At 44.0% G+C, this 18,215-nt stretch overlaps 1 protein-coding gene across 3 annotated transcripts in view; it reads left to right on the top strand.

The window, feature by feature from the left end:
- Positions 1-18,215, top strand: part of LOC109872034 (5'-AMP-activated protein kinase subunit gamma-2) — a 60,269-nt gene that overhangs the window by 23,567 nt on the left and 18,487 nt on the right. For 2 of the 3 annotated variants that reach the window (XR_004205816.1, XM_031807074.1), the window contains exon 4: positions 12,564-12,793. Coding sequence is in view for 2 of the 3 variants with exons in the window: in XM_031807074.1 (XP_031662934.1) it covers positions 12,564-12,793 (230 nt within the window). In the remaining variant the exon portion in view is untranslated. Of the gene's footprint in view, positions 1-1,709; positions 2,415-12,563; positions 12,794-18,215 lie in introns of those variants that run through there. The other variant, XM_031807075.1, reaches the window with a different exon arrangement.

Below are 18,215 nucleotides of genomic sequence, written 5' to 3'. Positions count from 1 at the left end.
TTCCAATGGCACGCTGTGATAGCTAATCCAAGTTTATAATTTTAAAAGACTAATTGGTCATTAGAAAACCATTTTGCAATTATATTAGCACAGCTGAAAACTGTTGTCCTGATTAAAGAAGCAATAAACTGGCCTTCTTTATACTTGAGTATCTGGAGCATCAGCATTTGTGGGTTCGATTAGAGGCTCAAAATGTCCAGAAACAAATAACTTTCTTCTGAAACTTATCAGTCTATTCTTGTTCTGAGAAATGAAGGCTATTCCATGCGAGAAATTGCCAAGAAACTGAAGATCTCATACAACGCTGTGTACTACTCCCTTCACAAAACAGCGCAAGCGGTCTCTAACCTGAATAGAAAGATGAGTGGGAGGCCCGGTGCACAACTGAGCAACAGGACAAGTACATTAGTGTCTAGTTTGAGAAACAGGCACCTCACCAGTCCTCAACTGGCAGCCTCAACTGGCAGTACCCGCAGAACACCAGTCTTAACGTCAGAGAAGAGGCGACTCCGTGATGCTGGCCTTCTAGGCAGAGTTCCTCTGTCCAGTGTCTGTGTTCTTTTGCCCATCTTAATCTTTTCTTTTTATTGGCCAGTCTGAGATATGGCTTTTTCTTTGCAACTCTGCCTAGAAGGCCAGCATCCCGGAGTCACCTCTTCACTGTAGATGTTGAGACTGGTGTTTTGCGGGTACTATTTGAGGAAGCTGCCAGTTGAGAACTTCTGAGGCGTCTGTTGTAGAATTTTATATAATAATTTAAAGTGTTGAATCAAGTGTAGTTTTTTTTGTACCAGTTCATAAACCATGTGCCATGGAATCGGTACATCGAAAATCTCTTCCCATTTATTTTGCAACCTTTTATGGCGCAGCTGTCAACATTTTTGTCCTCAAATTAAACTGGTACATTTATCTATTTATGCCAGGTTGAATAGGATTGGCACATTGTCCATTTGACACAACATTAACGCATTTTAGAGCCAGAACAACCTTGCCGATTGCTGTTGAATAATTAATGAAGTCAGACACATCCAGCCTGTTTTATAAGAAGACCAATTTCTTTATTTACTGGCAAGCAATGAAAACGTACATTGTATAAATGAAAGTCCACACATCAAAGATGTTTTACTGAAGAGCAATAGCCTATAGGCTAGCAATTCTACACCCCCACATATCTAGCGGATTAGCTGCTCAACATCAAATGACAGTTGGAAAGAGGAAGCGATGTAGACAGACTTGAGTTAGCAAAACAATTGCTTATAATCATTAGTAAACACACACGCTATTAGGTACAGTTTGTATGTGTGTATATATATATGAATGTAGCACTATTTAAATGTATTTGATTATTTTATTTTCATGGCGGTTCCACAGTTATTCAATTATCGTTACTGCCCTGACAATCTTTCAAGTCTTTCTCTGGGTGTTCCACTATAAGTAGATGGGGATTTGAATTCTTATGTCACCTTACTGTCTTTAGTTGGATTGAGATATAGTGTGAGTGTGTATATGAAGACAGAGTGAGACCGATGTGGGTATGGTGATTTGAATGTGTTGGGGAGCGAGAAGCAGATGCTTAGCCAATCACTTTGTGTGGCCCTCCCGGGCAGCCCTCCTTTTACAGTCTGCTGACACGCGTGCTATATTAAAGAGACACCACCCAGAGCTGCACCTGACAATAACAGCAACCAACGCCACTACTAGGGCTCTGCAGAGAGAGAGAGAGAGAGAGAGAGAGCAAAATAGAGCAGGGAGAGCGAGAGGAGCAGCAGAGTGAAATTCAGCAGAGAGATAGGAGACCAGAGAGATAGGAGACCAGAGAGATAGGAGACCAGAGAGATAGGAGACCAGAGAGATTTTGATTGAGCTGAAGGGGAGGCAGAGATATTCTGCCTGTGTGCACTGTGCTACGCTGTGCATCATCACTTTGGAGTGTTGGACTTCGTCTCACAGAGAACATGTGGAATTTCCAGCTTTCTTTCCCTTCGTGTTCTCTAGCAAATGTGTGAGCTGCCACAGACATCAATTCCCTGAGAGGGGAGCCTGCTTCGCCTGCAGCCTCTGCTGGGCTCTGTGGACATTTTCTGGACATTTTCTGGACATTTTCAGTTTCATTCTGGCACAGATCTTGTCATCTTTGACACAGATCTTTTAACTTTATTGTATTTACAAACAGGCATCAGGCGGAGTAGCCGGAGTAGCTCTCTCGTCACTCTTCTGGGGAGTGGTGGTGGTGCCCAATAGTTGTGACCGGTCCCTATCCTGGATGGTCATGGTCCATATTGGGTGCTGAACCCATCGCTTGAACCCACTTGTATCCATGAAGAGGTTTGGCAGCCTGAGGAGGAGTAAGAAGCGGAAGGAGCAGGACCTGCTAGCGGAAGGAAGACGCCAGTCAGAGCCACCATGTCTGCCTGGTAATGTCTTATGCTGTTCACATGATCACACCACTTAAATTGTCTATAAAAGTGTCTAACTGCGTAGTATACACTGAGTGTATAAAACATTAGGAACATCTTCCTAGTATTGAGTTGCACCCCCTATTCCCCTCAGAATAGCTTCAATTCGTTGAAGCATGGACTCTACAAGGGGTCGAAAGCGTTCCCACAGGGATTGCTGGCCCATGTTAACTCCAATGCTTCCCACAGTTGTGTCACGTTGGCTGGATGTCCTTTGGGTGGTGGACAATTATTGATACACACAGGAAGCTGTTGAGTGTGAAAAACCCAGCAGCGATTGCAGTTCTTGACACACTCAAACCGGTGCGCCTGGCACCAACTGCCATACCCTATTCAAAGGTACTTAAATCTTTTGTCTTGTCCATTCACCGTCTGAATGGCACACATACATAATCCATATCTCGATCCATGTCTCTTTAACATGTCTCCTCCCCTTCATCTACACTGATTGAAGTGCATTTAACAGGTGACATCCAGATGGGATCATGGCTTTCACCTGGATTCACCTGGTCAGTCTATGTCATGGAAAAAGCAGGTGCTCTTGTGTTTTGTGCGCCCCGTGTATGACGGGCCACAAGACTGAAGACAGTATATGTTGAATATATTATCCTTCCCTCAAGGTCTCTTTAGATTCCATCCTGGATCAACAATCGCACTCAGAATAAATGTTTCTTATCGGAGAAGTCAAATGGACCCTCTATTAATACAGTAGTAGTAGTACAGTATAAACGGCATATACATTTTGTAACAAGTACAGTAAGGTAGACATCACCCGGACCGCCTGCTGATCCAGACGGTAAAATCAGAGCATCCATTTTGTAATTGGCACTGCAGCTACATATAGGGGCTGCTGACAGCTCGAAGGTCTTTATGGCCGGTGTCCCTCTGAAACATTTGCGTTTTTTTTTTAAACGTTGTACAGTGAGGATATGAGACTGAAAACATGTTAGTTCACCATCTAACTCATCGTGATTTAAGAGTAGTCTCGTGCTACATGAAATGGTAATTGATAGTCCTGCTGCTTGAGCTGGGTGATAATACGACGCTGTTATTTTTGACCCACATCTGTCTCTATGTAATCATCGCTGCTCTGATTTGGAACGTTAAACTTTATGAAAATGACGGTGTCTCTCCTCCAGGAGTGTCAGGGACAGGGTCATCACACTGGATACATGGGGTTTTATGAATGTTGCCTTTGGAACATCTCACTGGATGCTTGGGCTGCATGAACTCCACAGCTCCTAAGGGGTGGGCTAACCTCTGGTTGACCTTTAGCCCTAGTCCGGGATCAGTGGAGGAAGAGGTCAATGCCCAACTGTCATTATGGTGTGAACCTGTATGTGTTAACCCATATGTGGTGCTCAGTTTATTTTGGTCTGGCCCTTAACTGTATGTGCTGTTGCCAAGTCTTCTATGGTTACAGCATGACAATAATAGAGGAGTTTGACATGTCAACAATAGAAGAGTTGTCTACACAACAGCATGTACAGTATGGGACCAGGCTAGAAGAGTTGTCTACACAGCAGCATGTACAGTATGGGACCAGGCTAGAAGAGTTGTCTACACAACAGCATGTACAGTATGGGACCAGGCTAGAAGAGTTGTCTACACAACAGCATGTACAGTATGGGACCAGGCTAGAAGAGTTGTCTACACAACAGCATGTACAGTATGGGACCAGGCTAGAAGAGTTGTCTACACAACAGCATGTACAGTATGGGACCAGGCTAGAAGAGTTGTCTACACAACAGCACGTACAGTATGGGACCAGGCTAGAAGAGTTGTCTACACAACAGCACGTACAGTATGGGACCAGGCTAGAAGAGTTGTCTACACAACAGCATGTACAGTATGGGACCAGGCTAGAAGAGTTGTCTACACAACAGCACGTACAGTATGGGACCAGGCTAGAAGAGTTGTCTACACAACAGCATGTACAGTATGGGACCAGGCTAGAACAGATGTCTACACAACAGCATGTACAGTATGGGACCAGGCTAGAACAGTTGTCTACACAACAGCATGTACAGTATGGGACCAGGCTAGAAGAGTTGTCTACACAACAGCATGTACAGTATGGGACCAGGCTAGAAGAGCTGTCTACACAACAGCATGTACAGTATGGGACCAGGCTAGAAGAGCTGTCTACACAACAGCATGTACAGTATGGGACCAGGCTAGAAGAGTTGTCTACACAACAGCATGTACAGTATGGGACCAGGCTAGAAGAGTTGTCTACACAACAGCATGTACAGTATGGGACCAGGCTAGAAGAGTTGTCTACACAACAGCATGTACAGTATGGGACCAGGCTAGAAGAGTTGTCTACACAACAGCATGTACAGTATGGGACCAGGCTAGAAGAGTTGTCTACACAACAGCACGTACAGTATGGGACCAGGCTAGAAGAGTTGTCTACACAACAGCACGTACAGTATGGGACCAGGCTAGAAGAGTTGTCTACACAACAGCATGTACAGTATGGGACCAGGCTAGAAGAGTTGTCTACACAACAGCACGTACAGTATGGGACCAGGCTAGAAGAGTTGTCTACACAACAGCATGTACAGTATGGGACCAGGCTAGAACAGTTGTCTACACAACAGCATGTACAGTATGGGACCAGGCTAGAACAGTTGTCTACACAACAGCATGTACAGTATGGGACCAGGCTAGAAGAGTTGTCTACACAACAGCATGTACAGTATGGGACCAGGCTAGAAGAGTTGTCTACACAACAGCATGTACAGTATGGGACCAGGCTAGAAGAGTTGTCTACACAACAGCATGTACAGTATGAGACCAGGCTAGAAGAGTTGTCTACACAACAGCATGTACAGTATGGGACCAGGCTAGAAGAGTTGTCTACACAACAGCAGGTACAGTATGGGACCAGGCTAGAAGAGTTGTCTACACAACAGCACGTACAGTATGGGACCAGGCTAGAAGAGTTGTCTGCACCACAGCACGTACAGTATGGGACCAGGCTAGAAGAGCTGTCTACACAACAGCACGTACAGTATGGGACCAGGCTAGAAGAGTTGTCTGCACTACAGCATGTACAGTATGGGACCAGGCTAGAAGAGTTGTCTGCACTACAGCACGTACAGTATGGGACCAGGCTAGAAGAGTTGTCTGCACTACAGCACGTACAGTATGGGACCAGGCTACATTTGGGTGCTGTGTTTATTATACATGGAGAGCACAATGTGATGAGACTACAGCCATAAGTAATATATCAGTAGCACTACTAAAAGCCAACAGGTGTAATGCATTTTGATGTTGCAGCATGTATGACCCCATTTATAACATTATTATAGTTGAATAATGATCTTGACAGCACCTTTTGACAGCAACTATCTCGTATAGTTACTAAGCTCGTTTTAAACAATTTACACACATAGATGTGAGGTCTGATGTAAGGTTTGAGCTCACATGTCATGTAGTGTAAGGGAAAGGGGTATATTAAGGATTTACAAAATGTACTGCCCACACACTCGCACACACACAATCATACACACACACAAACAAACACACACACGTATTACACAAGGGTGATCAGGGATGGTTGTTGCTGTGTCTCCATAAGGAGTTTGTGTGAGTCCCACAAACCTCTTACATACAGTGCCTTCGGAATGTATTCAGACCCCTTGACTTTTTCCACATTTTGTTACGTTACAGCCTTATACAGCCATGTGTAACTCTGTGTTGTTGTATGTGTCGAACTGCTTTGCTTTATCTTGGCCAGGTCGCAGTTGCAAATGAGAACTTGTTGTCAAACTAGCCTACCTGGTTAAATAAAGGTGAAATAAATATCTGGAGGAAGCTTGGCACCATCCCTACGGTGAAGCATGGTGGCGGTGGCAACGTGCTGTGGGGATGTTTTTCAGTGGCAGGGACTTGGAGACTCGTCAAGATCGAGGCAAAGATGAACGGAGCAAAGTACAGAGAGATCATTGATGAAAACCAGCCCCAGAGCGCTCAGAGACCTCGGATTGAGGCGAAGGTTCACCTTCCAACAGGACAACGACCCTAAGCACACAGCGAAGACAATGCAGGAGTGGCTTCGGGGCAAGTCTCTGAATGTCCTTGAGTGGCCCAACCAGAACTGCGAACATCTCTGGATAGACCTGAAAATAGCTGTGCAGCAACGCTCCCCATCCAACCTGACAGAGCTTGAGAGGATCTGCAGAGGAGAATGAGAGAATCTCTCCAAATACAGGTGTGCCAAGCTTGTAGCGTCATACCCAAGAAGACTCGAAGCTGTAATCGCTGCCAAAGGTGCTTCAAGAAAGTACTATGTGAAGGGTCTGAAAACTTATATAAATGTTGTATTTCAGTTTTAGTTTTATTTGCTAACATTTCTAAAACCTGTTTTTGCTTTGTCATTATGGGATATTGTGTGTAGATTGATGAGGGACAAAAAAACATTTAATCAATTTTAGAATAAGGCTGTAATGTAACAAAATGTGGAAAAAGTCAAGGGGTCTTTATACTTTCCGAATGCACTGTACATCAGACAGCCAGCCTCATAACCCAACATGGCTGACAGCCCAGTCACCCCTTTCAAACTCCTAAGGGAAATCTGCCACTCACCACTGCAGATCAGAAACACTGATTGCTTAATGTTGAGGCCAAGCAGTATTGTGACACCTGCCTTCCTCCTTAGACTTAATGGAAAGAACATTGGCCAATATGATGCCGTCACAGTCTTAGTTCACCATACACAAAGCTTTTCAGTGTTTTCAAAATGTAGTGTGACACAATCTGACATGCTGAATTAGATGTAGATTGTTGGGTGTTTCAGTTAACCAACAGGGGCCAGTCTGCAAAATCCAATGGGCCAGTGCTGGTCCATGGACTAGACGCAGGGGTGGGCAACTCCAGTCCTCGAGGGCCTGATTGGTGTCACACTTTTCCTTCATCCCTAGTAAACACAGCTGATTAATCAAATGCCATTCTAAACTGAAGATCATTATTAGGTGATTGGAGTCAGGTGTGTTAGCTGGGGCTGGGGCAAAACTGTGATACCAATCAGGCCCTGGATACCAATCAGGCCCTGGAGGACTGGTGTTGCCCACCCCTGGAGAGGTTAGGAAACACTGGTATAGATGACCTCAGTACCCCATGTGGTGTATTCCCCCTCCCTCCCTGTGTGTTTGGTGAGGAGGGCCTCCCTCCCTGCTGTCCCCTGTGTTATCTTCTCCTGCGGAATGTGCCACAACAGCGTAGCTAAAATAAGACACCAAAACGACTGAAGAGAGGGCTGGTATTAGCCAGCTAAATGTCAGGAGATAGTGGAGATGTGTTTTTGTGTGACACGATGAATGCCTGTGCAGATTTATCCTCTTCAATGAAGTTGAGCTTTCATTAGATGGTATATCGGTTTACTTTTGAATGTAACTTCCATTTAGTATTCAGTCCCTTTTATTTGAATGCAGATGTCAGTGTGTGCGCTGTGTGGTTTACTAGGGGGTTCTATACACAGCCATAAAATTAGAATTATATAACAAGTACTCAAAAGAGAAGGTAGTGAATTAGTTTGTATGCCGCCAATCCAAAACCATGCATGGCTTAAAATGACTAGTATAAATCGTAAAATATGTCAGTTTCACTTAAGGTCGAGAGGTTTGACAACTATACCGCATAAAATTCAAGATAGTTGGGAACGTTTTTGTTGTCCCAATACCGTGACATCGGGATTATGAACTGATGTACAAAACAACATTTGACGCATCAATCCATTATTTTCAATATAAATTATGATATTTTCGCTACAAAAGGACTGCTCAATATATTGGGCATTGATCGAACAGTCAGCCCTGTGCAGACTCTGCCACGAGGAAACAGGATCAATAGTTAATCTCTTTTCGTCTTTGGAGTCAGGTCCAGAAGGGGTTTTAAGTCATGTCTGTGTTCAGATGGACCTACAACAGTACTATAAGGAGATCTGAAAAACCATGATCAATCAATGGGAAATATGATTATACTCTTATTAAGTCAAGTATTCATTTTTAGGGCTATCTCTGTAGAAATGGTACGAGTAGAGTGGTTCAAGACCCTCGTAAGACAGTAAAATATAAGGATGTATTGTAAAATGGTAATATACTGGGAAAAAATGTGTTAGTCTGTGGATATCTGTGGGGGGAATTAAGATTCGAGGGATTGGTTGACTTGACAACGTACTTGGAGTCCAGTAAAAATAGGAGGCTGTATGTACACTGAACAAAAATATTAACGCAACATGTAAAGTGTTGGTCACATGTTTCATGAGCTGAAATAAAAGATCCCAGAAATTGTCCATATGCACAAAAGCTTATTTCTCTCAAATGTTGTGCACAAATTTGTTTACATCCCTGTTAGTGAGCATTTCTCCTTTGCCAAGATAATCCTTCCACCGGCCAGGTGTGGCATATCAAGAAGCTGATTAAACAGCATGATCATTACACAGGTTCACCTTGTGCTGGGGACAATAAAATGCAACTCTAAAATGTACAGTTTTGTCACACAACACAATCCTAAAGATGTCTCAAGTTTTGAGGGAGCGTGCAATTGGCATGCTGACTGCAGGAATGTCCACCAGAGTTGTTGCCAGATAATTTAATGTTAATTTCTCTACCATAAGCTGCCTTCAATGTCAATTTTTGAGAGGATTTGGCAGTGGGGTTATGGTATGTGCAGGCATAATCTACAGACAGCGAACACAATTGCATTTTATCGATGGCAATATCGTGAAGAGATCCTGAGGTCCATTGTAAGTGTCACGTTGTATAATGATTGGAGACAGGCGCAGGAATACGAACGTTTTTATTTATTTCACTACCCAAAATGCCGTATGTCATGAACATGAATGGGACAAACCTCACAACAAACACGTGTGTGTGTGTATATATATATATATACAGTGCCTTGCGAAAGTATTCGGCCCCCTTGAACTTTGCGACCTTTTGCCACATTTCAGGCTTCAAACATAAAGATATAAAACTGTATTTTTTTGTGAAGAATCAACAACAAGTGGGACACAATCATGAAGTGGAACGACATTTATTGGATATTTCAAACTTTTTTAACAAATCAAAAACTGAAAAATTGGGCGTGCAAAATTATTCAGCCCCCTTAAGTTAATACTTTGTAGCGCCACCTTTTGCTGCGATTACAGCTGTAAGTCGCTTGGGGTATGTCTCTATCAGTTTTGCACATCGAGAGACTGAAATCTTTTCCCATTCCTCCTTGCAAAACAGCTCAAGCTCAGTGAGGTTGGATGGAGAGCATTTGTGAACAGCAGTTTTCAGTTCTTTCCACAGATTCTCGATTGGATTCAGTTTAGCCATAATGACAATCTTTATGTTTGGAGGAAAAAAGGGGAGGCTTGCAAGCTGAAGAACACCATCCGAACCGTAAAGCACGGGGGTGGCAGCATCATGTTGTGGGGGTGCTTTGCTGCAGTTGGGACTGGTGCACTTCACAAAATAGATGGCATCATGAGGGTGGAAAATTGTGGATATATTGAAGCAACATCTCAAGACATCAGTCAGGAAGTTAAAGCTTTGTCGCAAATGGGTCTTCCAAATGGACAATGTCCCCAAGCATACTTCCAAAGTTATGGCTTAAGGACAACAAAGTCAAGGTATTGGAGTGGCCATCACAAAGCCCTAACCTCAACCCTATAGAAAATCTGTGGGCAAAACTGAAAAAGCGTGTGCGAGCAAGGAGGCCTACAAACCTGACTCAGTTACACCAGCTTTGTCAGGAGGAATGGGCCAAAATTCACCCAACTTATTGTGGGAAGCTTGTGGAAGGCTACCCGAAACGTTTGACCCAAGTTAAACAATTTAAAGGCAAAGCTACCAAATACTAATTGAGTGTATGTAAGCTTCTGACCCACTGGGAATGTGATGAAAGAAATCAAAGCTGAAATAAATCATTCTCTCTGCTATTATTCTGACATTTCACATTCTTAAAATAAAATGTTGATCCTAACAGACCTAAGACAGGGAATTTTAACTAGGATTAAATGTCAGGAATTCTGGAAAAACTGAGTTTAAATGTATTTGGCTAAGGTGTATGTAAACTTCTGACTTCAACTGTATATTGAATTGCAAAGTTTTCCACCAGATCCTCCAACCAGTGGAGGGGTTGGTAAAAAAAAGGGTGATCAGAAATAATGCAAGCAAGGTTATTTGATAAACTAATCTGTCTTCTAGCAAATAAAAAGGTTTATTTTCTACAGTTTCTGCTGTGTAATGCAACCTGGGAAGTGGTCGTTTTTCAGATCAAACATCATTTAGTTTGCTTGAACAATTTACATTTCGGTTCAAGTAATCCCTAATCACCTGTTACGACAGTGTGCCTCCATAAGGCAGTTATGACTTATAGTTCTATAGGTGATTTGTTAGATCAGTGAGTGGTGACTTGAATGTCAAATTGAAGTTGTTGATAAGTTACTGGAGATGAGCAGAGTACCATGGCAGTCCCATGGTCTAGTGGAGGAAATGTAAACCACTCGGTGCGCATCACCCACGTCACTGGAGGTATGGCCTCAGAAATATGTCAGCAGGGTGGGGCTCTGGCCATGTGTGTGGGTGGGTGTCATATGTCAACCCGTTCCCCGTGCTGGGTCGTGACTGCTGAGGGCCATGTGAGGGCTGTCATGTGATCAAGCGGCAGCCTCGACCTGACAGACACTGCCAGAACAGGAGCCTGCTAGCCTCTCAGGCAGCTGTCCAATAATACTATGGCCAGGCTGAATCACTGTTAGTTCTGTATGGTATACTGTACACTAGATACCGATAACTGCCAAAATAAGGGAACACTTGAGTAAATGAGGGATACAAAGTATATTGAAAGCAGGTGGTTCCACACAGGTGTGGTACCTGAGTTAATTAACCGATTCACATCCCATCATGCTTAGGGTCATGTATAAACATGGCCAGTTGCCCATTATTTTGGCAACCATAGAAGAAGAAGAAGTCTCGGTGACTTTGAAAGAGGAGTCTCAAAGGAGAATAGGGGGTTTAAAGGGTGTGTGCGTGTGCGTGCGTGTGTGTGTGCATGTCAGTCACCAGATCTCAACCCAAATGAAAACTTATGGGAGATTCTGGAATGGGGCCTAAGACAGTGTTTTACATCAAGAAAACACCAAATGATAGAATTTCTATTGGAAGAATGGGGTCATATCCCTCCAATAGAGTTCCAGACACTTCTAGAATCTATAATGCGCATTGAAGCTGTTCTGGCGGCTCGTGGTGGCCCAAAGCCCTACTAAGATGCTTTATGTTGGCGTTTCCATTATTTAGGAATTTTCATGTATCTCTTCACTGATTTATGATATGATACACATCATCAAGGCTGGGTAATGGCACAGTGGTAGTGGTGGTAGTAGTACATGAAGCTAGGAATAGAGGAAGGATGGATCGATAACTATATTCCACTCTATTGTTAATTGCCAGAATATAGATGTTCTTCACATTTATTTGATTGAAATTTGAACCAGCTTTGGATACATTTTTTAGGTATTCGAAGATGTTCTCTGATACTGTGTGTTGGTCCAACCCGTTCCTGACAACCTACATACAGTACATTCAAATAAGTCTACTGTAGTTGTCATTGGACTCACAAGCTTTGCTTGCACTGCAGTGATCCACTGAAATCAATTGATTGCTGTTCTTTAGGGACAGGGTGGGCTGGATATTTTCATTATTTTCTTGGCAGGTTTCCAGGCCCTGGCAGCACTTAACCACACATGATGTGAATGGAAAATCCCATCAGGAATCTCAATTCAGATGATTCATCTGGATGAATCAAGCATTATTGACCCATCAGCTTTGCTGATGATAAATGAGGATACTTAATGATATTCCAATCAATATTGTTCTGAAAAGCAAAATATCTTGGGGCGCCACTCCACTATTACAGTATCATGTGACAAGCATATACTCTGTTGAAAGGGTACAGTATATCCCAATCAGAAAGGACATAATTGAGTTGAGATTGACTGTGAACAGCACTACAGGAGATGTCTAGGGAAACTCCATGTATAAATGACAGGCCTGTGTAGACCAGTGCTAACTGCTAATCCTTTCTCTGGTCTTTGTTTTTCCTCCACAGTCTCCGGCCTCTCGTCTTCCCCCACCCCACCCAGCACCCCCACCCAGGCCCCTAGCCAGTCCATGCTGTTCCCCCAGGAGGTCCACCAGAGTGTCCCTGAACGTTTGGGCCGCTCCCTCTCATCACCCCCACCAGACACCGGACAGCGCCTCAGCCTGCCCACCTCTGCCAAGCCCTCCTCCTCTCCGATACCCTACGCCTTCCCACTGCCCCAAGCTACCTCACAGCCAGTGAGTGATACCTCTTACTACCTACTACACCAACTGCTGGTTTAGGCTGTGTGTTAGTGGCAGTGATAATTGATTGTGCAGTGAAGCAATATTGCAGGGTTGCCGAGGAGAAGTGGTGTAAGGGAGAAGCTGAGGTGATATTCTGTGAGTCTCCTAGACCAGGGGTTTCCAACCTTTTTCCCCCAGGGCCCCCTTTTTCACATTGTTTAATGCCCCCCCCCCCCCCCCCCCTTCAATTATTATTATTATTATTAAATACAACACCAGCACCCTTTTTCGAGGGACCTAGGAAAATGTTGTTGTTTAAAAATAAATTCTACATAGTTTAACAAGACTGATGTCTTTAAGATAAGAAGTAACATAGTACTTTATTAATCCCCCTGAGGAACATTTTTGTTGCACCAGCCAATAGATATATTACCAATAAATACACCATAAAAACACAACAAGAACACACAGACACTAAGAGCAGCACATCATCAATGAATAGAAAAATGAAGTGTTCGTGTTAAAAAGCCTCATTGCATATGGTAAAAAGGATTTCTGTCTGCCAAAATCTGTCTGCCATCAAACTGCAATGCTCCAGGCAGATACTGTGGAGGTAGCTAGTGTTGGCCTCTATACTGCTGAGCTTTTTGAGGATCCTCTTATCCAGGATGGGCTCTAGATTGTCCTGGTGGGTGCTAATCCAGTGTTCTTTGTGATTTTGTTTAGCCTGTCTCTAATGATGTTAGCCCCCCGAGCAGATTACGCTGTAAAACAGGACACAACCCTATTAAAAAAACATTTGGAGCATTTTTGAGCAGACATCAAAGGATCTGAGCTTCCTCAAAAAGAATAGCCTTTACTGAGCTTTTTTGAAAAACCATGGAGGTGTTCTCTTTCCACTGCTGCTTATCGTCAATCACCACCCCCAGTCCACCCTTTCCACAGTGATGATCACAGGAGATGCGCTCCTTCTTCCTCCTGAAGTCTATCAGCTCTTTGGTTTTAGACGCATTAACAGCTCCAGGTGGTTTTAGATGCACCGTGCCACAATCATCCTTCGTGATGTAGCCTACAATGCCTGAATCATCTGAGAACTTTTGTAGGTGACAGGAGGCTTGGGCGTGCCGGCTGTCTGCTGTGTAGAGGGTGAAGAGGAATGGAGACAGAACCTTTTGTGATACCTGTGTTAGTGATGATGGTTTCTGAGACCGAGTGGTTCTGTTGTCTGACCCGTTGCGGCCTGTCAGTGAGGTAGTCCATGAACCAGGTGATGGTGGAAGGATGTAACGGCATGACCTGTGGTTTGCAGGCTAGAAGATTGGCTTGGATATTGTTGGAAGGCACTGGAAAACTCTAATAGCATAATGCGGACTGCTCTCTCCAAGTGCATCTTCCACACCTATCTTGGCCTGGTTGGCGAACTGCAGGGAGTCAAGAAACCCCTGCACCTGCTGCTTAAGTTGTGCAAGGACCACTCTCTCAAACGCCTTCATCAACTGAGAAGTGAGTGCAACAGGCCTGACGTTGTTTAGCTCTGTCTCTTGGAGTTTTTGGGAACAGGCACAATGCAGGAGGATTTCCACTGTGTAGGTACAGTAGAGGTAGACAGTGACTGTATTTGTACTTATTATGGATCCCCATTAGCTGTTGCCAAGGCAGCATCTACTCTTCCTGGGGTTCAGCAAAATGAAGGCAGTTATACAATTTTAAAAACATTATTATACAACAGATTTCACAACACATTGTGGGCCCTCAGGCCACTACTCTACATCACAAAATCCATGTGTACATGTGTGTATAGTGCGTATCTATGCCTGTGTGTGTCTCTTCGTAGTCCCCGCTGTTCCACTAAGCCGGGTGGACACTACACGACTTTCAAAATTCTAACATTGCTGAGCCTCTTACTTTAAACGACCGTCTGTCCTCAAATCAAATCTCTGACACCGCCTGGTATAGAAGTGCCGGGATGGCAGGAAGCTTGGCCCCAGTGATGTACTGGGCTGTACGCAACTACCCTCTGTAGTGCCTTGCGGTCAGAGGCTGAGCAGTTGATGCAACCAGTCAGGATGCTCTCGATCTTGCCGCTGTAGAACCTTTTGAGGATCTCAGGACCCATACCAAATCTTTTTAGTTTCCTGAGGGGCAATAGGCTTTGTCGTGCCCTCTTCACGACTGTCATGGTGTGCTTGGACCATGTTAGTTGTTGGTGATGTGGACACCAAGGAACTTGAAGCTCTCAACCTGCTCCACTGCAGCCCTGTCTGAGAATGGGGGGCATGCTCGGTCCTCATTTTCCACAATCATCTCCTTTCTCTTGATCACGTTGAGGGAGAGGTTGTTGTCCTGGCACTACATGGCCAGGTCTCTGACGTCCTCCCTATAGGCTGTCTCGTTGTTGTCAGGCCTACCACTGTTGTGTCATCAGCAAATTTAATGATGGTGTTGGAGTCGTGCTTGGCCATTCAGTCATGGGAGTACAGGAGGGAACTGAGCACTGTTACCTACCCTTACCACCTGGGGGCGGCCCGTCAGGAAGTCCAGGATCCAGTTGCAGAGGGAGGTGTTTAGTCCCAGGGTCCTTAGCTTATTGATGAGCTTTGAGAGCACTATGGTGTTGAACGCTGAGCTGTAGTCAATGAATGGCATTCTCACATAGGTGTTCCTTTTGTCCAGGTGGCAAAGGGCAGTGTGGAGTGCAATAGAGACTGCATCATCTGTGGGGGCGTTATGCAAATTGGAGTGGGTCTTGGGTTTCTGGGATGATGGTGTTGATGTGAGCCATGACCAGCCATTCATAGCACTTCATGGCTACAGACGTGAGAGCTAATGGTCGGTAGTCATTTAGGCAGGTTACCTTAGTGTTCTTGGGCAGAGGCACTATGGTGGTCTGCTTAAAACATATTGGTATTATAGACTCGGACAGGGACAGGTTGAAAATGTCAGTGAAGACACTTGCTAGTTGGTCAGCGCATGCTCGCTGTACACATCCTGGTTATCCGTCTGGCCCTGCGGCCTTATGATTGTTGACCCGTCTAAAGTTCTTACTCACATCAGCTGCAGAGAGCGCGATTCCTGTAGTTTTTTGTGTGTTGCCTATGTAGTGGTGCGCACACTAAACGATCTGGCACAGACGGTGATCACACACTACAAGATTCTTCACTTGGATTCTCGATACCATGCTGTCTGGCAAAATCTATGATGTGATTCGATTTACGTAGCTACAAGCTGTTCCTCAAAGCAGCCTCATAAACATTCAGTCAGACATTCACGCCATACAGCTTTGAAATATCTAGCCAACATTTTGAATTGAATAGCATTGCTTGTGAACTTCAGAGCTGTAACGATTTGTCACTTTGGCTTTGTTTGAAGGCAAGTACAGACACATACTGGTAGTAGTCATCACTCCTGCTCGAGAGTCTACACATTCTGGGTGACGCGAAACAACATCATCTCACTGGCTTCTTCTCTGGCGATCTGTCATTGGCTATTGCTGATTACCGTCCTCAAAACATGTCGTTGCATATCTCACACTACAAGAGCGTTGCAGATTTTGTGCCAATTAAAATCAAACCTGTTTGAAAATATCAGGACGTCTGGGACTGCTCAAAGACGAAATGCGCCTTTGGCCCGCTCACATTACACGAGTGACGGCCGCGCGCCCCGAGTTGGCAATGACAAGGGGATTTTGTCTCTGATCTCACAAACTTGTCTGGGACAGCTAAAATGCCGGCCAAAATCATGTAGTGTAATCACCTTATGTAGCACTGGTCTACACCCGACATAAGGTGTATTTTTATCTGTTTCTTTTACTGCCTGTTACTTGATGTGGAATTGAGTTCCATGTAGTCATGGCTCTATGTAGTACTGTGGAATAGAGTTCCATGTAGTCATGGCTCTATGTAGTACTGTGGAATTGAGTTCCATGTAGTCATGGCTCTATGTAGTACTGTGGAATTGAGTTCCATGTAGTCATGGCTCTATGAGGTACTGTGGAATAGAGTTCCATGTAGTCATGGCTCTATGAGGTACTGTGGAATAGAGTTCCATGTAGTCATGGCTCTATGTAGTACTGTGGAATTGAGTTCCATGTAGTCATGGCTCTATGTAGTACTGTGGAATAGAGTTCCATGTAGTCATGGCTCTATGTAGTACTGTGGAATAGAGTTCCATGTAGTCATGGCTCTATGTAGTACTGTGGAATTGAGTTCCATGTAGTCATGGCTCTATGTAGTACTGTGGAATAGAGTTCCATGTAGTCATGGCTCTATGTAGTACTGTGGAATTGAGTTCCATGTAGTCATGGCTCTATGTAGTACTGTGGAATTGAGTTCCATGTAGTCATGGCTCTATGTAATACTGTGGAATAGAGTTCCATGTAGTCATGGCTCTATGTAGTACTGTGGAATAGAGTTCCATGTAGTCATGGCCCTATGTAGTACTGTGGAATAGAGTTCCATGTAGTCATGGCCCTATGTAGTACTGTGGAATAGAGTTCCATGTAGTCATGGCTCTATGTAGTACTGTGGAATAGAGTTCCATGTAGTCATGGCTCTATGTAGTACTGTGGAATTGAGTTCCATGTAGTCATGGCTCTATGTAGTACTGTGGAATAGAGTTCCATGTAGTCATGGCTCTATGTAGTACTGTGGAATTGAGTTCCATGTAGTCATGGCTCTATGTAGTACTGTGGAATTGAGTTCCATGTAGTCATGGCTCTATGTAGTACTGTGGAATTGAGTTCCATGTAGTCATGGCTCTATGTAGTACTGTGGAATTGAGTTCCATGTAGTCATGGCTCTATGTAGTACTGTGGAATTGAGTTCCATGTAGTCATGGCTCTATGTAGTACTGTGGAATAGAGTTCCATGTAGTCATGGCTCTATGTAGTACTGTGGAATAGAGTTCCATGTAGTCATGGCCCTATGTAGTACTGTGGAATAGAGTTCCATGTAGTCATGGCCCTATGTAGTACTGTGGAATAGAGTTCCATGTAGTCATGGCTCTATGTAGTACTGTGGAATTGAGTTCCATGTAGTCATGGCTCTATGTAGTACTGTGGAATAGAGTTCCATGTAGTCATGGCTCTATGTAGTACTGTGGAATTGAGTTCCATGTAGTCATGGCTCTATGTAGTACTGTGGAATTGAGTTCCATGTAGTCATGGCTCTATGTAGTACTGTGGAATTGAGTTCCATGTAGTCATGGCTCTATGTAGTACTGTGGAATTGAGTTCCATGTAGTCATGGCTCTATGTAGTACTGTGGAATAGAGTTCCATGTAGTCATGGCTCTATGTAGTACTGTGGAATTGAGTTCCATGTAGTCATGGCTCTATGTAGTACTGTGGAATAGAGTTCCATGTAGTCATGGCTCTATGTAGTACTGTGGAATTGAGTTCCATGTAGTCATGGCTCTATGTAGTACTGTGGAATTGA

This window comes from Oncorhynchus kisutch, linkage group LG27 (assembly GCF_002021735.2).
Source record: "Oncorhynchus kisutch isolate 150728-3 linkage group LG27, Okis_V2, whole genome shotgun sequence".
Taxonomy (NCBI): Eukaryota; Metazoa; Chordata; class Actinopteri; order Salmoniformes; family Salmonidae; genus Oncorhynchus; species Oncorhynchus kisutch.
The sequence above is the reverse complement of the archived record's forward strand: the minus strand, read 5'-3'. Positions and strand labels throughout refer to the sequence as shown.